General features: G+C 37.0%; 2 protein-coding genes across 4 annotated transcripts in view; one reads left to right on the top strand and one right to left on the bottom strand.

The window, feature by feature from the left end:
• Positions 1-591: 591 nt before the first annotated feature.
• LOC123552271 (uncharacterized) lies at positions 592-7,111 on the top strand. Its single transcript, XM_045341792.2, has 5 exons — positions 592-745; positions 2,148-2,167; positions 3,270-3,373; positions 3,562-3,698; positions 4,774-7,111. The coding sequence occupies exons 1-5, from the start codon at positions 607-609 to the stop codon at positions 6,279-6,281; spliced, it is 1,908 nt and encodes a 635-aa protein (XP_045197727.2). The 5' UTR covers positions 592-606; the 3' UTR covers positions 6,282-7,111.
• Positions 7,112-18,431: 11,320 nt separating this feature from the next.
• LOC123552269 (procathepsin L-like) overlaps positions 18,432-21,186 on the bottom strand; it is a 47,422-nt gene continuing 44,667 nt past the window's right edge. For all 3 annotated transcript variants that reach the window (XM_053541771.1, XM_053541773.1, XM_053541772.1), the window contains exons 7-8: positions 20,980-21,186; positions 18,432-20,152 (exon numbers count right to left, since the gene is read on the bottom strand). In XM_053541771.1, the coding sequence (XP_053397746.1) occupies positions 20,981-21,186 (206 nt within the window). In that variant the 3' untranslated portion in view covers positions 18,432-20,152; position 20,980. The remainder of the gene's footprint in view (positions 20,153-20,979) is intronic.

Below are 21,186 nucleotides of genomic sequence, written 5' to 3'. Positions count from 1 at the left end.
AACAGGTTATTATCCTAGGTGTGAAGTCCACTGACACCAGGGAGGAAGGCGCTGAACTTTGACACAAGTTTACAGAGCTAAATTCTCTGCATTTTCCTGGACGTCGCGTTTTCCGGTGAGGTGGAAAATTGATAGAGCCATACAAGAAATTTCGCCGCATTTGGTGCAAAAGTTAAAGTGTTATTTGTATGTATTGACATAATGTTTATGGCCTCTTGTAGTCACGATGCATCGCTGCTGGACGAAAGGTATGTTTTTGTTGAGTTTATTTATAAAGAGCAGACTATGGGTAATTTACTGACCGCGAATAATCATCCTATGGCGTTTGAAGGCAGTAGGTTAAGGAATCTTTAGATATTAAGTCATTTTCAGTCTAGAGGTCACTGTGAACTTGACCTTGACCATACCAACCCATAAAACTATTGTGGGTTATATATTTTTCACAGAGACATATCTATGACGTTTGGCCATTGAAGGCCAAAACGTTCTTTAGTGATAGAAAACGCAAAACTACACGTGCACACACTTACAAACAGAATACCACTTTATACACCTCATTAACATTTAAGTGCTTCAATAATTTCTTTGAAAAGAAACACGTTAAATATGAAACTAATTGTCATATTTATTTCCGCATTTTCTGACTATAAAGACAAAGGCGATTGTTTAAGTGAACTATGTGCCTCGGGGTTCTCCGAGAGGTCCACACTACATATGGTTAGGGAAAGGGCGGAATTCTCTATTGGTAAGTAAATATTTTATCGATGCAGCTTTTTCATTAGATTAGACATTTTAGACTACCATATAAACATCTTCGTTTGTTAATCTAACGATGCTAAAAATACTGGTAACTGTATTTTTTCAATGTGTTTGTAATCGTGATTTTTTCTTAGCTCTTGAATAGTTTCTTTTCTTTTGGTCGACTTACGGGTGTTCCCTCCGCCTGCTGAGAATATAACCTGGCTTAGCGGCCACCTTTATCAAGTAACTTTTTGTTTTAAGTAGCGCTATCTGACTTCCAAATTGACCTTTTGTTCTAATTTCAACTTGTCTTAAGCAACCATCTGTGCTATTCCGTCGGCTTGCTGGCTGTTTAAAACAGGTTTGATTGTATTAATCTCATTCATATAAATCCTAAACACCGTTAACATGCTTAATAGAAATAACCCTTAATCTATTTAACTATTTCCCCCATTCTAGCAAACAAGTTAAAGTTAGTGATGAGTGGCAGTGAGAAATACATCTACATTCGTCTTTATCTTCATTTAGTAAAAACAATATAAGCGTAACGAGTTTTCATTTACTCGAAGATTACAGTAGGGTTTTATTCTGTGGTCCAGCTTTTGAACTGTTGAAATTTCAGGCTCTTTGACTACTGTCCGGTCATTGACTACTGCTTGGTCATTGACTACTGCTTGGTCATTGACTCTATTCATTTGCTTTCCAATGAATGATAATAAGCCCACTCCCAACCCCTTTGCCTTTCGATTTCTATTTTCTGAAGACTAGGCGATAACATGCTACCATTAATTAAGGAGATATTTTAAGTTGCTGCACATAATAGAGGAAGTACAGAGCACAACAACATAAAGTATTCAAGTAATCTCCACTTCTGTACTTAAGTCCGTATTCCTCCGTCTGTACATCTACGTTACAACTGGTGAACAGAATTTAATGGTAAATGAATAGTCTGTAAATGAATTAGGGGAAAAGTAACTCCAGTCTCGGCTTTTGTTTACAACACAGCGGTTACATGTTTATTAGATGGAAAACATATTCGAGACTTTCTACGCACATACCGCTCGATTTATATTCAAAATTTAAAAAAAAAAAACCGTCGCACCGACTTTGATGGTGGAGGAAGGAAGACACCAGGTGCCCCCTGCATTATTTCATCACGAGCGGGCACCTGGGTAGAACCACTGACCTTTCGGTAGCCAGCTGGATGGCTTCCTCACATGAAGAATTCAACGTCCCGAGTGAGGCTCGAACCCATATTGTTCGGGGCAAGTGATTTAAAGTCAGCCACATTAACCACTCGGGCACGGAGGCCCCCGTGAACAAAAATGATCAGGTTTATAAATGTGATTATATAATTATAAATTATTCAGTATATAATATATGACTTGTTTTTTTTTCTCTTTCAGAGACAATGGAAAGACAAGAGGTAATGTATTTATTATCAGGTCATTTGTGATCAAATCCTGGCCTTTTAAGCTTTAGTTTTGGAATATGTTTCATATTGCAAACATGTTGTTGGTCAGATTAAAGAAAAGGCTTAGAAGTAGCTAAACATATATTTTGTTATATATTGTACTTAAGTCAATGCTAGAAGGCTAGATATGTATTGCACTCAAGAGCAGATCCTTTCAAACCGAGTCTTCGATTGCTTTGGTCGGTTACTCTCTGTGCGTCCAAAGAGACTTCTCCATACGGTACTTGGGGACATTAGGTAATTTTAGTACCTCTCATGAGCAGACTTGATCAAATCTAGTTCGCTAACATTTTGCCTGGCTGCTTGTTGCGCTTTCAGAGAATCTTCTTACCTCTATCGGATTTTTACTTTTCAACAAATATCCCAAAACATTTCTATGTGCAAAAGTGTATTTTTGAAAATATGTATGTACGATTTATCTTGATACTTGGTTGATTTCACTCTTTTTTTCCGTTTTATAAATACAATCTGTGATTTTATAACACACAAGAGGATAATATCATCTTATGTTGCATTCGGTCTTGCGTGAAGGAGTAGACGTGCTTAAAATTATATAAAAGTGTGTTTGAAAAAGGTTTGTAGGATGCTTTTAGGGAGGTGGCTGAAAGATAAAACGCACAGGAGCTCATAATGAGGAAACCTGTTTTAAAAGGAAACAGTATGTAAAACGTTGTGAAGGGAGTGGCTGAAAGAGGAGGCGTGTCAATATGTGCTGAAAAAGGAAGCATGCGAGAGTGCGACTGTAACATTTAGATGATAAAGAAGTGTCGATATAAGAGCACATGAGCCGAAATTGGAGATAATTTATTTTGACCGTACTTAATACATGAAAGAGTGCAAAGCTGAAGAGTTTGGAGACGTGTATGAGGCGTCCAGTTAGAGAGGAAGAGGATAATTACGAAGCGGGCTATAGGGAGATAATGCTAATGTTTGAACAGAACAAAGAGTGTTCAAACACATGCGACAGCCCGTGCATTGCATGTCAATGTTATTCTTATTTGAGTAACTTAGCACTTCTTGAATTTGATTTTTACTTTATTGTGTTTATTTTTAGGGATGGTGTAAACGAAATCAAAAACTGTTGATATTCTTCCTTGTATTTGTCCTTGTAGTTGGATGTCTAGTATACTTCGGATACTACCAGACAAAACTGAACAGGTAAGTTTCATTTTAGACACGTTCACCCTAAAGATATCATATCCAAAACATAAAGAAATACTCTAGCCTCTATTGATCTATAATGCTTTTTATCAAATTTACATTGATTTAATTGATACGCTTACCTTTTCATTGATGATTTCCTACTCTTATATTAACCCAATTATCATTAAACCTTCTTGTTATAGAGATTTGATTGACACTGTAACATCTGAGCTGGCATCCGACAACCAATATGCTGGTAGCTTATTCGGAGGATTACCAGCCTCTGGCCTTGGCCAGGCGGCGGCAACAGCTGATGCACGAAAATACTATCTCAATATAGGTAATGCATCATTTTTATTGTAGAGTTGCATTAAAGTATTAATATACCCTGTATTTTTTGGAAATAAGTTGCACACAATCTTTTTTTTCTCAAAAAGCAATAACATCGCAATGGGAAAAAGTTAATGATTTAGATTTAGACTACAGTAGTGATAAAATACCAAATGTGTTGATTAGCCTTTTGTAAAAATATAGCTAGAGTTATTATGCAGCTGAGGTCAGTCAAAAATTATTGCTTTGTTTCGATATTAAACGAAATTCACTTTTACTCCCTTATAAAAGAAGAACTAAGTTGTAAATAGATTAAAAAAGATATGTGTCCGTATTATTTAATACCTAAAGTACTGAAACATCAACTTTGTTCTGTCAAACACTTTTGATGTTTTAATAATTTAAACATTAAAGAAAAACGACATACATCTATTGGAACACATGTATAATTTGCCTCTTTCTCCCATTGGCGTAAAGAAGAATATTCGTTTTGTTCAAGGTCAGCATACTGGACATTTTTGGCTGGTTTCAATGCCGTATCGACACTTAGTATATTATTACAACATGATGATCAATACGACAGGTTCCTGGTGTTAGTTGTGTTCTATAATTTCTTCGTCTAATTTTCAAGAGAGAGGAGATCAAGCATGCTTAATATCATTGGTTCTGTCCAGGTTTCAGTCTGTGTGTATAATAATACTAAAATACATGTGGTCAGTCCTCTGCCATTTAAAATCACTATATGACATTAACAGTTAGTACAACGTAAAATCACACTCAAGGCAATATCAAAATATGAGCCGTGCCATGAGAAAACCAACATAGTGGGTATGCGACCAGCATGGATCCAGACCAGCCTGCGCATCCGCGCAGTCTGGTCAGGCTCCATGCTGTTCGCTTTTAAAGCCTATTGGAATTGGAGAAACTATTAGCGAACAGCATGGATCCTGACCAGACTGCACGGATGCGCAGGCTGGTCTGGATCCATGCTGGTCGCATACCCACTATGTTGGTTTTCCCATGGCACGGCTCATATATTTTTAGGAAATTGCATGTTCAATGGGTTTTTTTCCATTCATTACCAGGAATGCGCCAAGACTATCTGCTACAAGAATGTCAGGGAACGTATTACAAGCTTTCCTTCCCAGATGTTGACTATGCATTAATGGGATACAACGTATTGCGAGGCTACCCTCTGGCAACAGGACATGACCCTGGCTTCACATACCCAATCTTTTCTGCCGACTATGGAAACGGACTGCAAACCGCCGATTGCCGTTATAGTGTTCCAAAAGGTTTGGTTGTTGTTCCAGACGTGTCGTGTGTTACATCGTTCTCCTCACAGGTTGTTCAAACAAAATATGAATTTGCAAATTCATTATCGGTTTCTGCAAGCGTGAGCGGTGGTGGTTGGGGTGCCAGCTTCTCTGCTAGTGCTGGCTACAAGGAATCATCGTCAGAAATATCTACTGGAGAGTCGGTTTACATTATCTCTTCCGCCAGTTGCAACTATTACTTCAGTAAATTAGTGAAACGCTCACCACCACCATTTGACCCCGTTTTCTTGAGTTGGATTCAACGACTGAATACTAAGGGCACAAAGGCAAAGAAAATTTATCTAGAGTTTTTCGACACATACGGTACCCATTTTGCAACTGAAGTCACGTTTGGGGCGCGATTTACTTACGAACATAAAATGTCATCGAAAAAATACGAAACCCAAAGTGAACAAGGCGTTAATGTTGCGGTTCAGGCAAGCTACTCTGGTTTGTTTAGTGTCGGTGGTGGATTTTCAATGGATTCCTCGCAGAAAGAAGCGGCTTCCGACTTCTCCAAGTCCGTTGAAACAAAAACGATAACTGTAGGAGCAGCGCCACCTGCAAATGGCGATGCAATGACTTGGGCATCAACGGTGAAAAATAGTCCCGTTCCTTCTAAATACAAACTTTCATCCATGGAAGAACTGTTTACCGAAACATACATAGATTCAGCCAAATTGAATGTCAACCTCACTCTGATCTCTCAAAATATCAGAAAGTTTAAGTACGAATACTGTAAACATCTGATGTTTCAAGGTGAAGTTGAAACGTGTGAGTCGCTTTCCCCGGGAATGATGCTCGAAAAAACGATACTTTATGGTCATTATGAAACAAAAGCACTATCATATAAAGAATGCATTGATCATTGTTTGAAACAGATTAAATGTGTCGCAATAGATTATTGCGACCAGTGTGACAGCTCAAGCGGTTCTTACCACACCTGTTACCTTTATAAAACCGGAGAGCAAGGTTCTGCGGACAATAATGACAAGTGGAAATCTATATTTTTTGTTGGTAAAATGAAAGCACAACTTGAGCTACTGAGCACAGAGGTCATTGGAACAGAAAGAGGGTTTGAAACAGAAGAAGATAAGAATGCGAATGCCACCAGGTGTAATGAACTGTGTGCTGATGATGCCCATTGCATTGTATATAGTTATTGTAAATGCCCTGATGTTGAACAAAAATGCAAACTTTATAGTTTTGCAAACGTTTTTGGATTTAGAAAGGCAATAGGAACAAAGTCGGTCTTTGTTCCAAAATATGAAGAATAACAGTTAATTTTGAAATTAATTTGAACAAATCGATAGCTCTTGGCGTTGCTCTTAGGCTCGCGATTGATTTTTCATTTTTAACTATATTTGCTGTGCAAGCGCTTAAAATATGGAACTCTCAGCAAAAACTATAATAAGTTCTTCAGATCCTTGGAAAAGCAATGAAGTTACATATATTCTAAACACTCTTCGTTGAACATAACAGATCATTTCTGTATAAAAATTATGTTGATTGTGCAACCTGATATATGACTGATGATATTGACTGATATGTCTCATAAATATCTGATAAATCCTCAAATTAACCCTTACCCTGCTAAATTTATATAATGAACTTGTCCATCTTTCAATTTGGTCAGTACACCATTAACTGTTAAAAGTGATGCTTACCAAAAAGATACTGACTGAATGGCGAACAGTGCAGACTAAGACCAGCCTGCACATCCGGCAAAATCATTTTCCACCACTGCCCACCAGCAGGCTAAAGGTTAAACAAGTCATTTCCAAAATTTTCTATGCTCCAAACCTTACGTGCTTACTGTGTGACGTGAGCTTGTCTCACTTTACAAGTGTTTTTGCATGTATATTATATTTTAGCAATTTTTAGTAAAATTAACCAGATTCTTTCCTAGTATTATTGCTGCAGATTGCTTCTATTTACTTCAATTTATAGAAATAAGAAAACTATCGAGTTCCGTTATGTTCTTTGGAACATACAATGAAATAATCAGAATAACTGCTTTTATCTAAATTTACATTTGATGTAAAATATTTGGCGATACCCGTACATCTGCATGACTATATATTTACAATTAAACGTTAAAACTATAGTGCATGTGTTATTTTTTGTGACAAAGGTGGGTTTCCTATACCTCAAGATGCATTTATTAGTCCCCTACTGGTTGAAAACCAGTTTCGGGGACTATAGGAATGCGCTTTTCCGTCATTCCGTCCGTCCGTCTGTCCGTCCGTCCGTCCGTCCGCAATTTCGTGTCCGGTCCATAACTCTCCCATCCATGAAGGGATTTTAATATTACTTGGCAAAAATGTTCCCCATGATGAGACGACGTGTGATTGCAAAACCTGGATACCTAGCTTAAAGGTCAAGGTCACAATTGGAGGTCAAAGGTCAACAAGGCTTTTTTCCTGTCCGATCCATAACTCTCCTATCCATTAAGGGATTTTAATATTACTTGGCACAAATGTACCTCATAATAAGACGATGTGTCATGCTAAACTTTCAGACCCCTAGCTTAAAGGTCAAGGTCACACTTAGCAGTCAGGTGTTAACATAGCATGAACAGGGTCTGTTTCGTGTCCGGTCCAAAACTCTGACATTCATTTTAATATCACTTGGCACAAATGTTCCCCATGATGAGACGACATGTCATGCGCAAATCCCAGACCACTAGCTCAAATGTTAAGATCACAATTGGGGGTCAAAGGTCAACAGAGTTTTTTTTCCTGTCCCGTCCATAACTCTGCTATCCATGAAGGGATTTTAATATTACTTGGCACAAATGTTCCCCATAATAGACAACATGTCATGCGCAAAGCCCAGACCCTTAGCTCAAAGGTCAAGGTCACAATTGGAGGTCAAAGGTCAATAAGGTTTTTTTCCTTTCCGATCCAGAACTCTGTCATCCATCAAGGGATTACAATATTACTTGGCATAAATGTTCACCATGATGAAACGACGTGTCATGCGCAGCACCCAGTACCCTAGGTTAAAGGCCAAGGTCACACTTTGAGATCAAAGGTCAAGAGGATTTTTTTCCTGTCCGGTCTATAACTTTGTCATGCAAAAACAGGATTTAGATATCAGTTGGCAAAAATATTCCCCTGGATGAGACAACATGTCATGCGCAAAACCCAGGCCCAAGGGGTAATGTCAAGGTCACACTTACAGACCAAAGGTCAGACACAAGAATGACTTTGTCTGGAGCATTTCTTCTTCATGCATGGAGGGATTGTGATATAACTCGGCACAAATGTTCACCAACATAAGACGGATTGTCATGCGCAAGAACCAGGTCCCTAGGTATAAAGTCAAGGTCATATTTAGAGGTCAAAGGTCAAATTCAAGAATGACTTTGTACGGAGCATTTCTTCTTCATGCATGGAGGGGTTTTGATGTAACTTGGACCAAATGTTCACCACCATGAGGCACCTTTGTTTTTAGACTTACGTCCCTTAGTTTTTACCTTAAATAGATTTTATTGTATCTTTTTTATTACTCGCGGTAGAGAAAAATCGAGACAACATGCATGTTACATCCAATTTTTAGGTGTATTTTGACCTATCTCTACCTGGTAAAGGGTTTCTTGTGGACTTTTTTAAAGATTAATTTCCCTTTGTTGTTACTATAAATAACTTATATGATAACATTTTTATAATCAGCCAAGAAAATTCAATATGAAAACAACTGTGGGTTTTTATATATGCACATTTTAATCCAAGTGTGTTGTTATAACATATTGTATATATAGTACAATATTGTTTATACATCATTGACAGATATCAGTTCATTATGTTATACTGCAGTAGAGAAAATTAGGTGCCTTCCAGTAGGGGACTTTGTATTGCATGGCAATACTTCATTCACTTGTTTGTCCTTGTCTATTTATCCAAATACCAGAACAGAACAGAACAGAAAATTTTCTTTATTTTGAAGACACAGATTACAAAATACAAGTATTCTGCAATAACATGTGAGCAAATAAGTATTATAGAGAAACAATATATATTATGGGTATGAACAATCGGTTGTGGAATATCTAAGTACGTGATAAAAACATTTTCACTTTATCGATTAACATGTCATATGGGGAATTGTTGTAGAAAAATAATCCTTTAACAATAGAGAAGAGAGTTATACCAATTACAATGTTTTCTTAAGTTTAATACAGAGTGACTACAGAAGTACTTTCGCACGAGAATTTCTTTGTATTAGACGATCTACTTATATGAATGAATTACAGTCGCGCGATTTGATTGGCTAAAAATACTATTTCAGAATGATTTAATTCATGAAAACTCTGTTCACTGACTAACTAAAAGATAACGTAAATCGTTGTATGCACAGGAAGTTAGCAGTAGTAAATGAGAAAATGTGAAATTGGCAGTAGTAGTAGCAGCAGTAGCAGTAGCAAAAATGTGACATTGGCAGTAGCAGTAACAACAGTAGCAGAAGTAAAATCATGAAATTGGCAGTAGCAGTAGCTGTAGCAGTAGTACCAGTAGCAGTAGCTAAAACGTGAAATTGCTAGTAGCAGTGGCAGCAGTAGAGTTGAAACACGTGAAATTGGTATTAGCTGTAGCGGTAGCAAAAACATGAAATCGACAGTAGCAATAGTGGCAGTAGCAGCAGCAGTAGTAGTAGCAGCAGCAGCAGCAGCAGCAGTAGCAACAGATCAGTAGCAGTGGCAGTTGTAGAAGCAGTAGCAGTGGTAAAAACGTGAAATTGGTAGTTGCAATAGCAAAAACGGAAAATCGACTGTAGCAGCAGCAGTAGCAGCAGAGCAGTAGCAGCAGTAGCAGAGGCAAAATAGCGATAGAAAAAACGTAAAATCGGCAGTAGCAGTAGCAGCGGTAGCAGTAGCAATAGTAGCAGCAGTAGCAGTAGCAGCTGTAGCAGCAGTAGCAACAGTAACAGTGGCCAAAACGTCAAAATGACAGTAGCAGTAGCAACAGTACAAGTAGAAAACTGTAAAATCGACAATAGCAGTAGCAGCTGTAGCTGTAGCAAAAACGTGAAATTGGCAGTAGCAGTAGAAGCAGTAACAGCAGAGAAATAGCAGTAGCAAAACCGTGAAATCGCCAGTAGCAGTAGCAGTCCCCGAGTCCCTTAGTATTCAAAGAACATATTTTAGTAGTCATATTCAGTTAAAATGCCATGCTTACAAGAAAAAAAGAGAGATCGGCTGAGCGTCAATATTCAATGATGCCTGCATGACTTTTAAGCAGGCAATATGATTTCCAGGAGACCTTAGAAAAGGAAGAAAAGAAATAATTAACAGAAGAATTTTCGATAGAGAAAAACATTTGGAGCATATCCATGTGTATCTTTAAAAAGTTTTAAGACCTTCAGAAACTATAAACATGATTACAGGTGGATATGTGTACTACAACTAACAATAAACATAATCTTCAAAATTTCTGCTTTGCGACAAACATATTGCATTAATGTAATTTTCATGTATTTCATAACAACAACATAGAAAAATTGAAACGAATTACGATTGCTGCTTTGCGACATACATATTGCATTAATGTAATTTTCCTGTATTTCATAACAAAACATAGAAAAATTGAAACGAATTACGATTGGTCAATATTAGTATGTTTATATACACTACAACGAACAATAAACATAATCTTCAAAATATACATATTGCATTAATGTAGTTTTCCTGTATTTCATAATGAAAAAACTGAAACGAATTACGATTGATCGATTAGTATGTTTATATATGCGAAATACCTCAAAACGTTTCAACAACCATGAGGTGTACTATATATGTATAGATAGCCCATAACACCCTTTTTTGCCCTACGGTAAATAATTTGCAGGTGTATTATAGCCTATAGAGAATATTAGGTTACTGCCGGATAAATTTAGATTTATTAGGCGAGTTGAAGAAAATATATTAGGTGAGGCTGCTGCCGAGCCTTATATATTTTCATAGACGAGCCTAATAAATTAAAAATTTTCAGACAGTAATCTAATATTCTATTTATCCTACGTGCTCAGAATATTGGGGCAAAAGTCATTGGAAAGAGCAACAGCGTGCAGACTTGACGTCATATATAACGTTTGCAAGTGCAATAAAATTTGCGGATAAAATAGAAAAAATGCAATAACGTTTTTGTTTCTGGATAAACACTTTTGATATTACCACTTATTTTCTTAGTTAGAACATTTCCAATACAATGATAACGGTTTCAATGAAAAATTCGGAAAAAAATATGTTTTCAAAATTTCCGGCTGAAGTGCCGTAAAAGTGAAAAATAGCAATAACTTTTTTGTTTCTGGATAAAAACCTATAATTTGACCACTCATTTTCTAAATTCAAACATTTCCAATACAATGGTATCGGTTTCAATTTAAAATTTTGATAAAATATGTGATTTCAAAATTTCCCGCAAAAGTGATATTTTGACACTGACTGAATAAAGCAAAGTTTATTAGGCAGGCCGATTTTGTGCTATATCTTGTATATAAGGGTAGGATAAAAATATATACTTTCAAAATTGACAGCGCCGAGTGTCGTGTTACGCTAAAACTGCTACAATAACAACAGGATTTGAGGGAAAGTGTATACAAACAGACAGTTCGACAAAACAAATTAATGCCTCTTGTTCTTTGGATTGTTTTAAAAGAACTAACAATCGTAGGCCTATATGTACTAAGTGTATCTTAACATAACAATAAAAATACATACAACAGATAGCAAATGATACATAGTCAATATTCGTTGTTTGGTGTACATTTACTTATATCATACACAGATCAAAATAATTCTTTTAAAATGTTCATTGCCTTTTAAACTGAGATTGATGCTAGTATATAATTATAGAGAAAAGCTATGCAACTCTTTTCCCCCGAAAAACGAAACTGAGAAAAGAATACATGTTGTCTTCTTCAAAAGTTTAATCAACCAAACGAGTTAAGTCCATTTAATAATCCCTTCCTTCTAAAGTGACATACGCACATGTATACATATTGAAATGCGAGGGATAACTTAATGGACAGTTATGGGAGAAAATACAGTCAAGATTTACTGTTACTTGTTACCTCCCTTAATTAAAAATACGCTCTAGCATCTTCTATCTACTTGTAAATCATTTGCCTTCTTGATGTATGTAATATATGTTTATAATGCATTTCGGCAATAGCATTTATAAAAATGTGAAATTGGCAGTAGCAGTGGCAACAGTAGCCGTAGCAAAAACGCGAAACTGGACGTAGCAGTAGCAGTAGTAGTAGTAGTAGCAGCAGCAGTAGTAGTAGTAGTAGCAATAGAATAGCAGCTGCAGCAGTAGCAGTAGCAGTAGCCGTAGTAGCAATAGCAGCAGGAGCATTAGTAGTAGCAGCTGTAGCAGTAGCAAAAACATGAAATCGGCAGTAGCTGTAGCAAAAAAAGTGAAATTGGTAGTAGCAGTAGCAGCAGCAAAAACGTGAAATCGGCATTAGCAGTAGTAGTAGCAACAGTAGCATCAGTAGAAGCAGAAGCAGTAGCAGTATGAGTTGCAAAAAAAATCGAGCAGTAGCAGTAGCAGTAGCAGCAGTAGCAGCAGTAGCAGCAGCGTTAGCAACAGAAAAACATAAAATTGACAGTAGCAGTATGAGTAGTAAAAACGTGAAATTGGCAGTAGCAGTAGCAGCAGTAGCAGCTGTATCAGTAGCAATCGTAGCCATAGCAAAAGACGTGATAGTGGCAGATGCAGTAAAATAGCAACAGTAGCAGTAGCGCAAACGTAACAAGAGGACCATGATTGTCCTGATTGTCCTGAATCGCTCACCTGTCCCCACATGACCCAGTTTTGAACTGAGTATGACGTCGTTTTTTCTATTATTTGACATAGTGACCTAGGTTTTGAGCTCATGTGACCCAGTTTTGAACCTGACCTAGATATCATCAAAATAAAAATTCTGACCAATTTTCATGAAGTTCCATTTAAAAATATGGCCCCTAGAGCTGTTTTTTCTATTATTTCACCTACTGACCTAGTTATTGATGGCACGTGACCCAGTTTCGAGCTTGACCTAAATATCATCAAGATGAATATTCTGACCGATTTTTATGAAGATCACAAGTATGGCCTCTAGAGAGGTCACAAGGTTTTTCTATTTTTAGACATACTGACCTAGTTTTTGACCGCACGTGACCCAGTTTCGAAATTTTCCTAGATATCATCACGATAAACATTCTGACCAACTTTCATAGAGATCCCATGAAAAATATGGCCTCTAGAGAGGTCACAAGGTTTTTTTTATTATTTGACCTACTGACCTAGTTTTTAAAGGCATGTAATCCAGTTTCAAACGTGACCTAGATATCATCAAGTTGAACATTCTGGCCAATTTTCATGCAGATCTTTTTAAAAGTATGGCCTCTAGAGAGGTCACAAGGTTTTTCTATTTTTAGACCTACTGACCTAGTTTTGGACCGCAGGTGACTCAGTTTCTAACTTGGCCTAGATATCATTAAGATAAATATCCTATCCAATTTTCATGAAGATCCATTGAAAAATATGGCCTCTGGAGAGGTCACAAGGTTTTCCTATTTTTAGACCTACTGACCTCGTTTTAAAAGGCACGTAATCCAGTTTCGAACTTGACCTAGATATCATTATGATAAATATTCAGACCAACTTTCAAATAGATCCCTTGAAAAATATGGCCTCTAGAGAGGTCACAAGGTTTTACTATTTTTTAACCTACTGACCTAGTTTTTGGTGGCATGTAATCCAGTTTCAAAACTAACCTAGATGTCATCAAGGATAACATTCTGACCAATTTTCATGAAGATCCTGTGAAAAATATGGCCTCTAGAGAGGTCACAAGGTTTTTCTATTATTTGACCTACTGACCTAGTTATTAACCGCGCCTGATCCAGTTTCGAACTTGACCTAGATATCATCAAGATGAACATTCAGACCAACTTTCATAAAGATCCCATGAAAAATGTGACCTCTAGAGTGGTCACAAGCAAAAGTTTACGGACGGACGGACGGACGGACGACGGACGCTGCGCGATCACAAAAGCTCACCTTGTCACTTTGTGACAGGTGAGCTAAAAATGACAGTAGCAATGGCAGCAGTAGCCGCAGCAAAAATGTTAAATTGCCAGTAGCAGTAGCAGAAGAAGTAGCAGTAGCAGAAGAAGTAGCAGTAGTAGCAGCAGTAGCAAGAGCAGTAGCTGCAGTATCAGTCTGAAAAACGTGAAATCGGCAGTAGCAGTAGCAAAAATTTGAAATCAGCAATAGCAGTAGCAGCAGTAGCTGTAGCAGCAGTAGCAGTAGCAGCTGTTGTAACAGCGTTAGCAGCAGAAAAACGTGAAATTGACAGTAGCAGTAGCAAAAATGTGAAATTGGCAGTAGCAGTAGCAACAGTAGCCATAGCAAAAGACATGACACTGGCAGATACAGTAGAAGTAGCAGCAGTAGCGGTAGCGTAAACGTAAAAATGACAGTAGCAATGGCAGCAGTAGCCGTAGCAAAAACGTTAAAGTAGAAGAAGAAGTAGCAGTAGTAGCAGTAGCTGCAGTAGCAGTAGCAGTCGGAAAAATGTGAAATTGGAAGTAGCAGTAGCAAAAACGTGAAATCGTCAGTAAGAGTAGCAGCAGTGGCAGTAGCAAGAGTAGCAGCAGTGGCAGTAGCAACAGTAGCAGCAGAAGCAGTAGCAGCAGTAACAAAAAAAACGTGACGTAGGCAGAGGCAGTAGCAGCAATAGCAGTTAAAAAATGTGAAATTGGCAGTTGCAGTAGCAGCAGTAGCGATAGCAAAAACGTGAAATTGGCAGTAGCAGTAGTAGCAATAGCAGTAGTAATAGTAGTAGTAGTAGTAGTAGTAGTAGTAGTAGCAATAGCAGTAGCAGCAGTAGCAATAGCAGCAGAAGCATTAGTAGAAGCAGCAGTAGCAAAAACGTGAAATTGGTAGTAGCAGTAGCAGCAGCAAAAACGTGAAATCGGCATTAGCAGTAGCAGTAGCATCAATGGCAGCAGTAGCAGTAGCAGCTGTAGCAGCAGTAGCAGTGGCAAAAATGTGAAATTGGCATTATCAGTAGCAGTAGCAGAAGTACAGGTAGCAAAATGTGAAATCAGCAATAGCAGTAGCAGCAGTAGCAACAGTAGCAGTAGCAGTAGTAGCAGCAAAACGTGAACTTGACAGTAGCAGTAGTAAAACATGAAATCGGCAGTATCAGTAGCAACAGTAGCCATAGTAAAAAAAACAACGTGAAATTGACAGTAGCAGTAGAAGTATCAGCAGTAGCAGTAGAGAAAAGGTAAAACTGACAGAATCAATGGCAGCAGTAGCCGCAGCAAAAACGTGAAAATGCCAGTAGCAGTAGCAGCAGTAACAGGATCAGTAGCAGCAGTAGCAGTAGGAAAAAAGTGAAATTGGCAGTAGCAGCAGCAAAAACGTGAAATCGTCAGTAGCAGCAGCAGTAGATAATACGTGACATATGCAGAAGCAGTAGCAGCAGTAGCAGTAGTAAAAATATGAAATTGGCAGTAGCAGTAGCAGCAGTAACAGTAGCAAAAACGTGAAATTGTCAGTAGCAGTTGTAATAGAAGTAGTAACAGTAGCAGCAGCCGCAGTAGCAGTAGCAGTAGTAGCAATAGCAGTAACAGCAGCAGTAACAGTAGCAAAAACTTGAAATTAGCAGTAGCAAAATCGTGAAATGAGCAGCCGCACCAGTTTGCAGTAGCAGTAGCAGCAGTAGCAGTAGCAGAAACGTGAAATGGGACGTGGAAGTAGCAGTAGCAGAAACGTGAGGTGGGCAGTAGCGGTAGCAGCAGTAGCAGTAGCTGAAACGTGAATTTGGTTAAAGCAGTAGCAGCAGTAGCAATAACCGGTTGAGTAGCAAAAATGTGATATTTGCAGTAGGAGTAGCAGCAGTAGCGGTAGCAAAATAGTGAAATGGGCAATAGCAGTAGCAGCAGCAAAAACCTTAAATTTATAGTAGCAGAAGCAAAATTAGAAAATGTAAAATTAGGAATAGGAGTTGCAGCAGCAAAGTAGCAAAAAACGTGAAATTCACAGTATCAGTAGCAGAAGAAACAGTAAGTACTGGCAGTCGCGGTTTTCCTCAATATATGAGAGTGTTCTTGAATTCACCCTACATGTCGGATGTAGTATTATCATACCTGTGAACCTTTACTGACCCCTTTATAAAATTCATGTCTGCGCATGCTCAACTTCTAGAATTTTTTTAGCGCCACATGTTAAGGCTTGACAGAATAAATTTACATTTTGTGCTGAACACTCGTTGTGTTTTTAATTGCTTAGTTGTATGATTGCACTTGATTAATTTTATAGAAATATTCAGAGTAACAATACAACATGGTGTCAGAATAAAAGTGACTTAAAGCAGTAATAATTTGGTTTAATATAACAAAATTAACTTGGAAAAGAAACATAAAAAATGGATTGATATGACTGTATTTATTGGAAAGAAACAGAAAAATGGAATTCAGTGGACTAGTAGCACCCAAAATGGTCTGGGACTCATCAAATTTACCAGATGCTTACGAGAAATTTGAACGTCATGCAAAATTATTGTTTACGGGTCCACTGAAAGGAAAAACAAGAGGAAGAACATATTTCTTATTTCTATTATGGATTTGTAACAAAGGGTGAGACATACACTGCACTTGGAAAGACATTTCCGCTGAAGACGCCAAGAAAATAGACACATACTACACAAGATTTCAGACTTACGTGCAACCAAAACTTAACCCCATATTTGCAAGGTATATAAGTTCTATAATCAAAGACACCTTTGACTCGTTCGTTACAAAACAAAGAATGTGCGCGAGGGACTGTAGTTTTGAAAATACAGACGATCGGATAGTGTTTGGAACGAGTTCATCAAAAGTGCGCGAGAAACTAATTAATGAAGGTGCAGCGCTAACGCTAGATAAAGCCGTGCAAATCGCGCAAAATATGGAATACACAAAACCACAGCTTAGCTCTATGTCGGGACCAGCCGACAGGGAGATACACCACGTGGCGAGACCCCAAAAACGGACACGAAAATGATCCAGAATATAAACGTTACAGATAAATTAGGTATTTTCCTAAGTAAATAAATTCCAGTTGTAATTAAAGTCCTTGATTTGATCCAGATCTTGCGAATTTTGATTTTAATTTCTGTATGAATATCGTTTTAAAAGGAAATGTCCATCAAAGTTCCAAAGGATATTTTCATAGATTGTATTTAAAATTTTAGATAACGTGTCATATGCTTATTTTTGATTTACAAAACAGCTCCGTCATGTGATATATTAATCACAGTGCGTGCTAATTATGGCATTGATAACCTAAGCGCATGAAAGTAAGTCACATTAAAGACATCTTATATGCTTCAGTAACTTTTATGATCCGGTCTAATTAGGTGACAAAATTACAAACAAGTCCAATGTTATCATAACATAATATGGTCTTAGCCACCAAGGTGACCTATGTTTCAGCATATCAAATGCAAAATAGTTACGTAATGATTTCCCGTATATTACTTAAAACAACAACTTCAGTGACGAAGAGCCGCGTCCCCTTAAACATTTGTAATAGATGTCATTCAAGTCGGAGAAAAATATATATAACAGCTATTTGAAGAAGAAAAACTCCTTTGACGGGTAAAATGAAAGAAAATATGAAATCTTCAAATGTAAGGAACAAGTTTTATACTTATTTTGTGAGAGGATCTTGACTTGGGAATGCGCGTTCTTTTCTGATGAAAGTAAGATTAAAGCCGGCTTCTCAGGTAAGATATCTTTAATCAATGCACTCTGTACAATAAATTCCAGGTTTTGGTGGTGGAAGAGAACCCCAGATGCCAATCCGTGCATTATTTCATCACGGTCGGGCACCTGGGAAGAACCACTGACCTTCCATAAGCCAGCTGGATGACTTCCTCGCACGAAGAATTCAACACCCAAGCGAGGCTCGAATCCACATCGTTGAGGGACAAGTAATTTGAATCAGCGACCTTGACCAGTGACTTCATGAGGAAACATACAAGGATATTTTGCTGCAACTCACTATTACCAACTAAATTTATCTAACCACGGGATGTAGGATATCTTTCCTTACTTCTGTAAATTAAATCTGAGATTCATATGATTATGTTGTACAGTCGCTAATTCCTCATTTTCATGCATTCTAAAAGCATTGTCATAAGTTAATATGTAGTCTTACTTTCATATGGGACCAGTAAAATAAGAGGTGAAATACATTTGCTTGAAGGATCAAGCAAAGTGCATTGGACAGTTGCATACAGTGTACACGGCTTCTGCACAGAGCACTCAATCACGGGATGTAGGATATCTTTCATAACTTTTGTAAATTAAATCTGAGATTCATATGGATATGTTGTACAGTATTTGACACCAGTGGCATAATAAACAACCGATTCTGAAGTAGAAAATTGTGTTTTTATTGAGAATATCAAATATAACATTTATTCAACAATAACTCATTTAAGGTGCACTTTCACAATAAAATGTTTCCTCACACCACTTGCTTATAACTCTTATTCCATTAAAGACCCAATAGGTATCTAACTACAATACAACCTATACTGACTGAGGAACTCAAATTCAGCATTGATTACAAAGTTAATATAACAATCAAAAACAATTACAAATGACTGACAGCAATTTTGATAATAGTACTAGACATCTGAAACTGGTCATGACATAAAAAGAAGAAATAAAAATGTGTAATTCATATAGCAGTTCGACATCAATACTGGTCTTAACGTCTAGGTTAGCAGTTGTCTCATATTATTTCTTACATATACACCAAAAGTTTTCAAAAACAGTCTAACTGCTTTTTCCAATAAAAGAGATTTTAAGCATACAATGATTATAATTATTCAATACAAACAAATATAAAATATTACTATTAAAAGTAAAAATAAACAAGAAAGAAAAAAAGATGTGTATTGTACATATATAATAATGCTAACATAACCTATCCTGATTATGCGCTCAAGCCATTCATTCTTACAATAGTTTAATATATCATTAGTGCATTAAGGGCAAAATAACATTTGTTAGTATTTTGAGTAAATTTAATATAAACATATTTACTTAATTATTTTTAATTTAAAGTTAAAGTTTCAGGAACAGCTTTAAGCTGAACATAACAATTGAATGTAAATATTTCAAGGACAGCTAAAATTTAATTTCAACTAAAAGTAAACCTTTCGAGGACAATACAACTAAATAGAAATAGTCCAGGAGCAGCTTTAAGCTTAATTTTATCTGAGCCTAATTTTAATTTAAACACAATGACTTTTAAGCTTAATCTTACCTGAAAGTTTAAATGTTTAAGCTTAATTTTAACCGAAAGTAAATTTTTAAAGGCAATCACTTTTAAGCTTAATTTGAATTTAAAGCAAGTATTGAAATTAATTCAATTTAAAGAAGATATTTCAAGGACAGCTAAAAACTTAATATTGCAATGCAATGACAGATGTCCGTCCTGTGGTGATACATTTTTGAGTGTCTTTAAAGTGAGTGTCACGTAATGTTGAAAAACAGGATGAATGAGAAAAGGCACAATGTATAGCATTATATGGTTACTTCAAAAACAAATAACAAACACAAATTTGAATGAAGTAAGTTCTCCGATTCCAATGTTAAACATGAAAGTATGTTTTAAGAGGCAAGTGAGTGAGTGGGTTCGGTTTTACGGCGAATCGACACAAAATGGTCATATATCGCCGAGATTTTAAGAGGCAAGTATATATATTATGTATAACAAATACCTGAAAGAATGGAAACAAAGAATGTACTGTATTATCACATGTCTTGGTGAAAGTCTTAACATGGCATAACTGTTCTCAACCAGCAGGTTTTATAAAATATATCTGACAGTATTGTTGCATAAAATATTGAAAAAGACTGACTCCTACATCTTTCTATAATTCCATTCAGTAAGTACAGATTCAACAGTTAATTTTCAGTTATGCCAGTCGCAATAAAAATGTACAAACACTGTGTAAGTTCAGCTGTAATTTTACTCTGAGATTTCTTCAGAATTTGAATATCACAAAAATATATGTGTACATCTACGAAAATCCATGAAATGTTTGGAGGAGATCCACAGGTTCACTGCTGAATCTGTTGTCACAACTACAATAAAATCAGAAAATATCACAGGTCTAAATATATGAGCCGTGCCATGAGAAAACCAACATAGTGGGTGTGCGACCAGCATGGATCCAGACCAGCCTGCGCATCCGCGCAGTCTGGTCAGGATCCATGCTGTTCGCTAACAGTTTCTCCAATTCCAATTGGCTTTAAAAGCGAACAGCATGGAGCCTGACCAGACTGCGCGGATGCGCAGGCTGGTCTGGATCCATGCTGGTCGCAAACCCACTATGTTGGTTTTCTCATGGCACGGCTCAATTATTAAAAGACCAGTATAGATTATACATTCTTAAGTTAATTACCACAACTGGCATGTAACAGAGCCCTTTCCACTCCATCTCTTCTAATTTAATTTTCAGCATGCTATTACTACGTATATACAACTTGTACCAGCATGACTACATGACTTGTATCGCAATTCAACTAGTACCATATCGATCCCTGGCATAAAACTCAGTTTCATGTTAATGACATATGCTTTAAAGTAGTTAGTATTTTGATGTTGTACACCACTAGGCAAAAACTGTGATTGGGGAAATAATCCTCTTCTGGTCAATGACCTTCAGCAAATCATATTGAAAGCATCGAGGTATCTAACTAACAATGAACTATATCTGGTGATTTCACAGTGATATATATTAGCACTTATAACACACTAAACGTGTCAAATTATTTCGTACTGGTAAAGAACAACAAAATTATATAATGATTAATTACGAGACCAAAATAATCTTGTTCAATAGCTTTTTGAGATAACATGTTTTCATCATAAATTTTTTTATAAAACCTTCCTGCATGTATACTAGTACCTTAAACAAGAGGGTATGATGCTTGGCTGGCAATGCCGCATTGATTGTCCTTGTTTCTGGTCATTTTGATATAGCCTTCTTCTCCCCACATGGTACTCCAGCTGTTCTTCACCAGCCAGTAATCTGAGGAATCATCAGTTCCATAACCAACAACCAACACGCCATGATCTAGCTGAGAACTGCTGCACTCCGGCTCATCATATACAC

The sequence above is a fragment of the Mercenaria mercenaria genome, chromosome 4, assembly GCF_021730395.1.
Source record: "Mercenaria mercenaria strain notata chromosome 4, MADL_Memer_1, whole genome shotgun sequence".
Taxonomy (NCBI): domain Eukaryota; kingdom Metazoa; phylum Mollusca; class Bivalvia; order Venerida; family Veneridae; genus Mercenaria; species Mercenaria mercenaria.
Note: the sequence above shows the minus strand (reverse complement) of the source record. Positions and strands in the feature narration are given on the sequence as shown.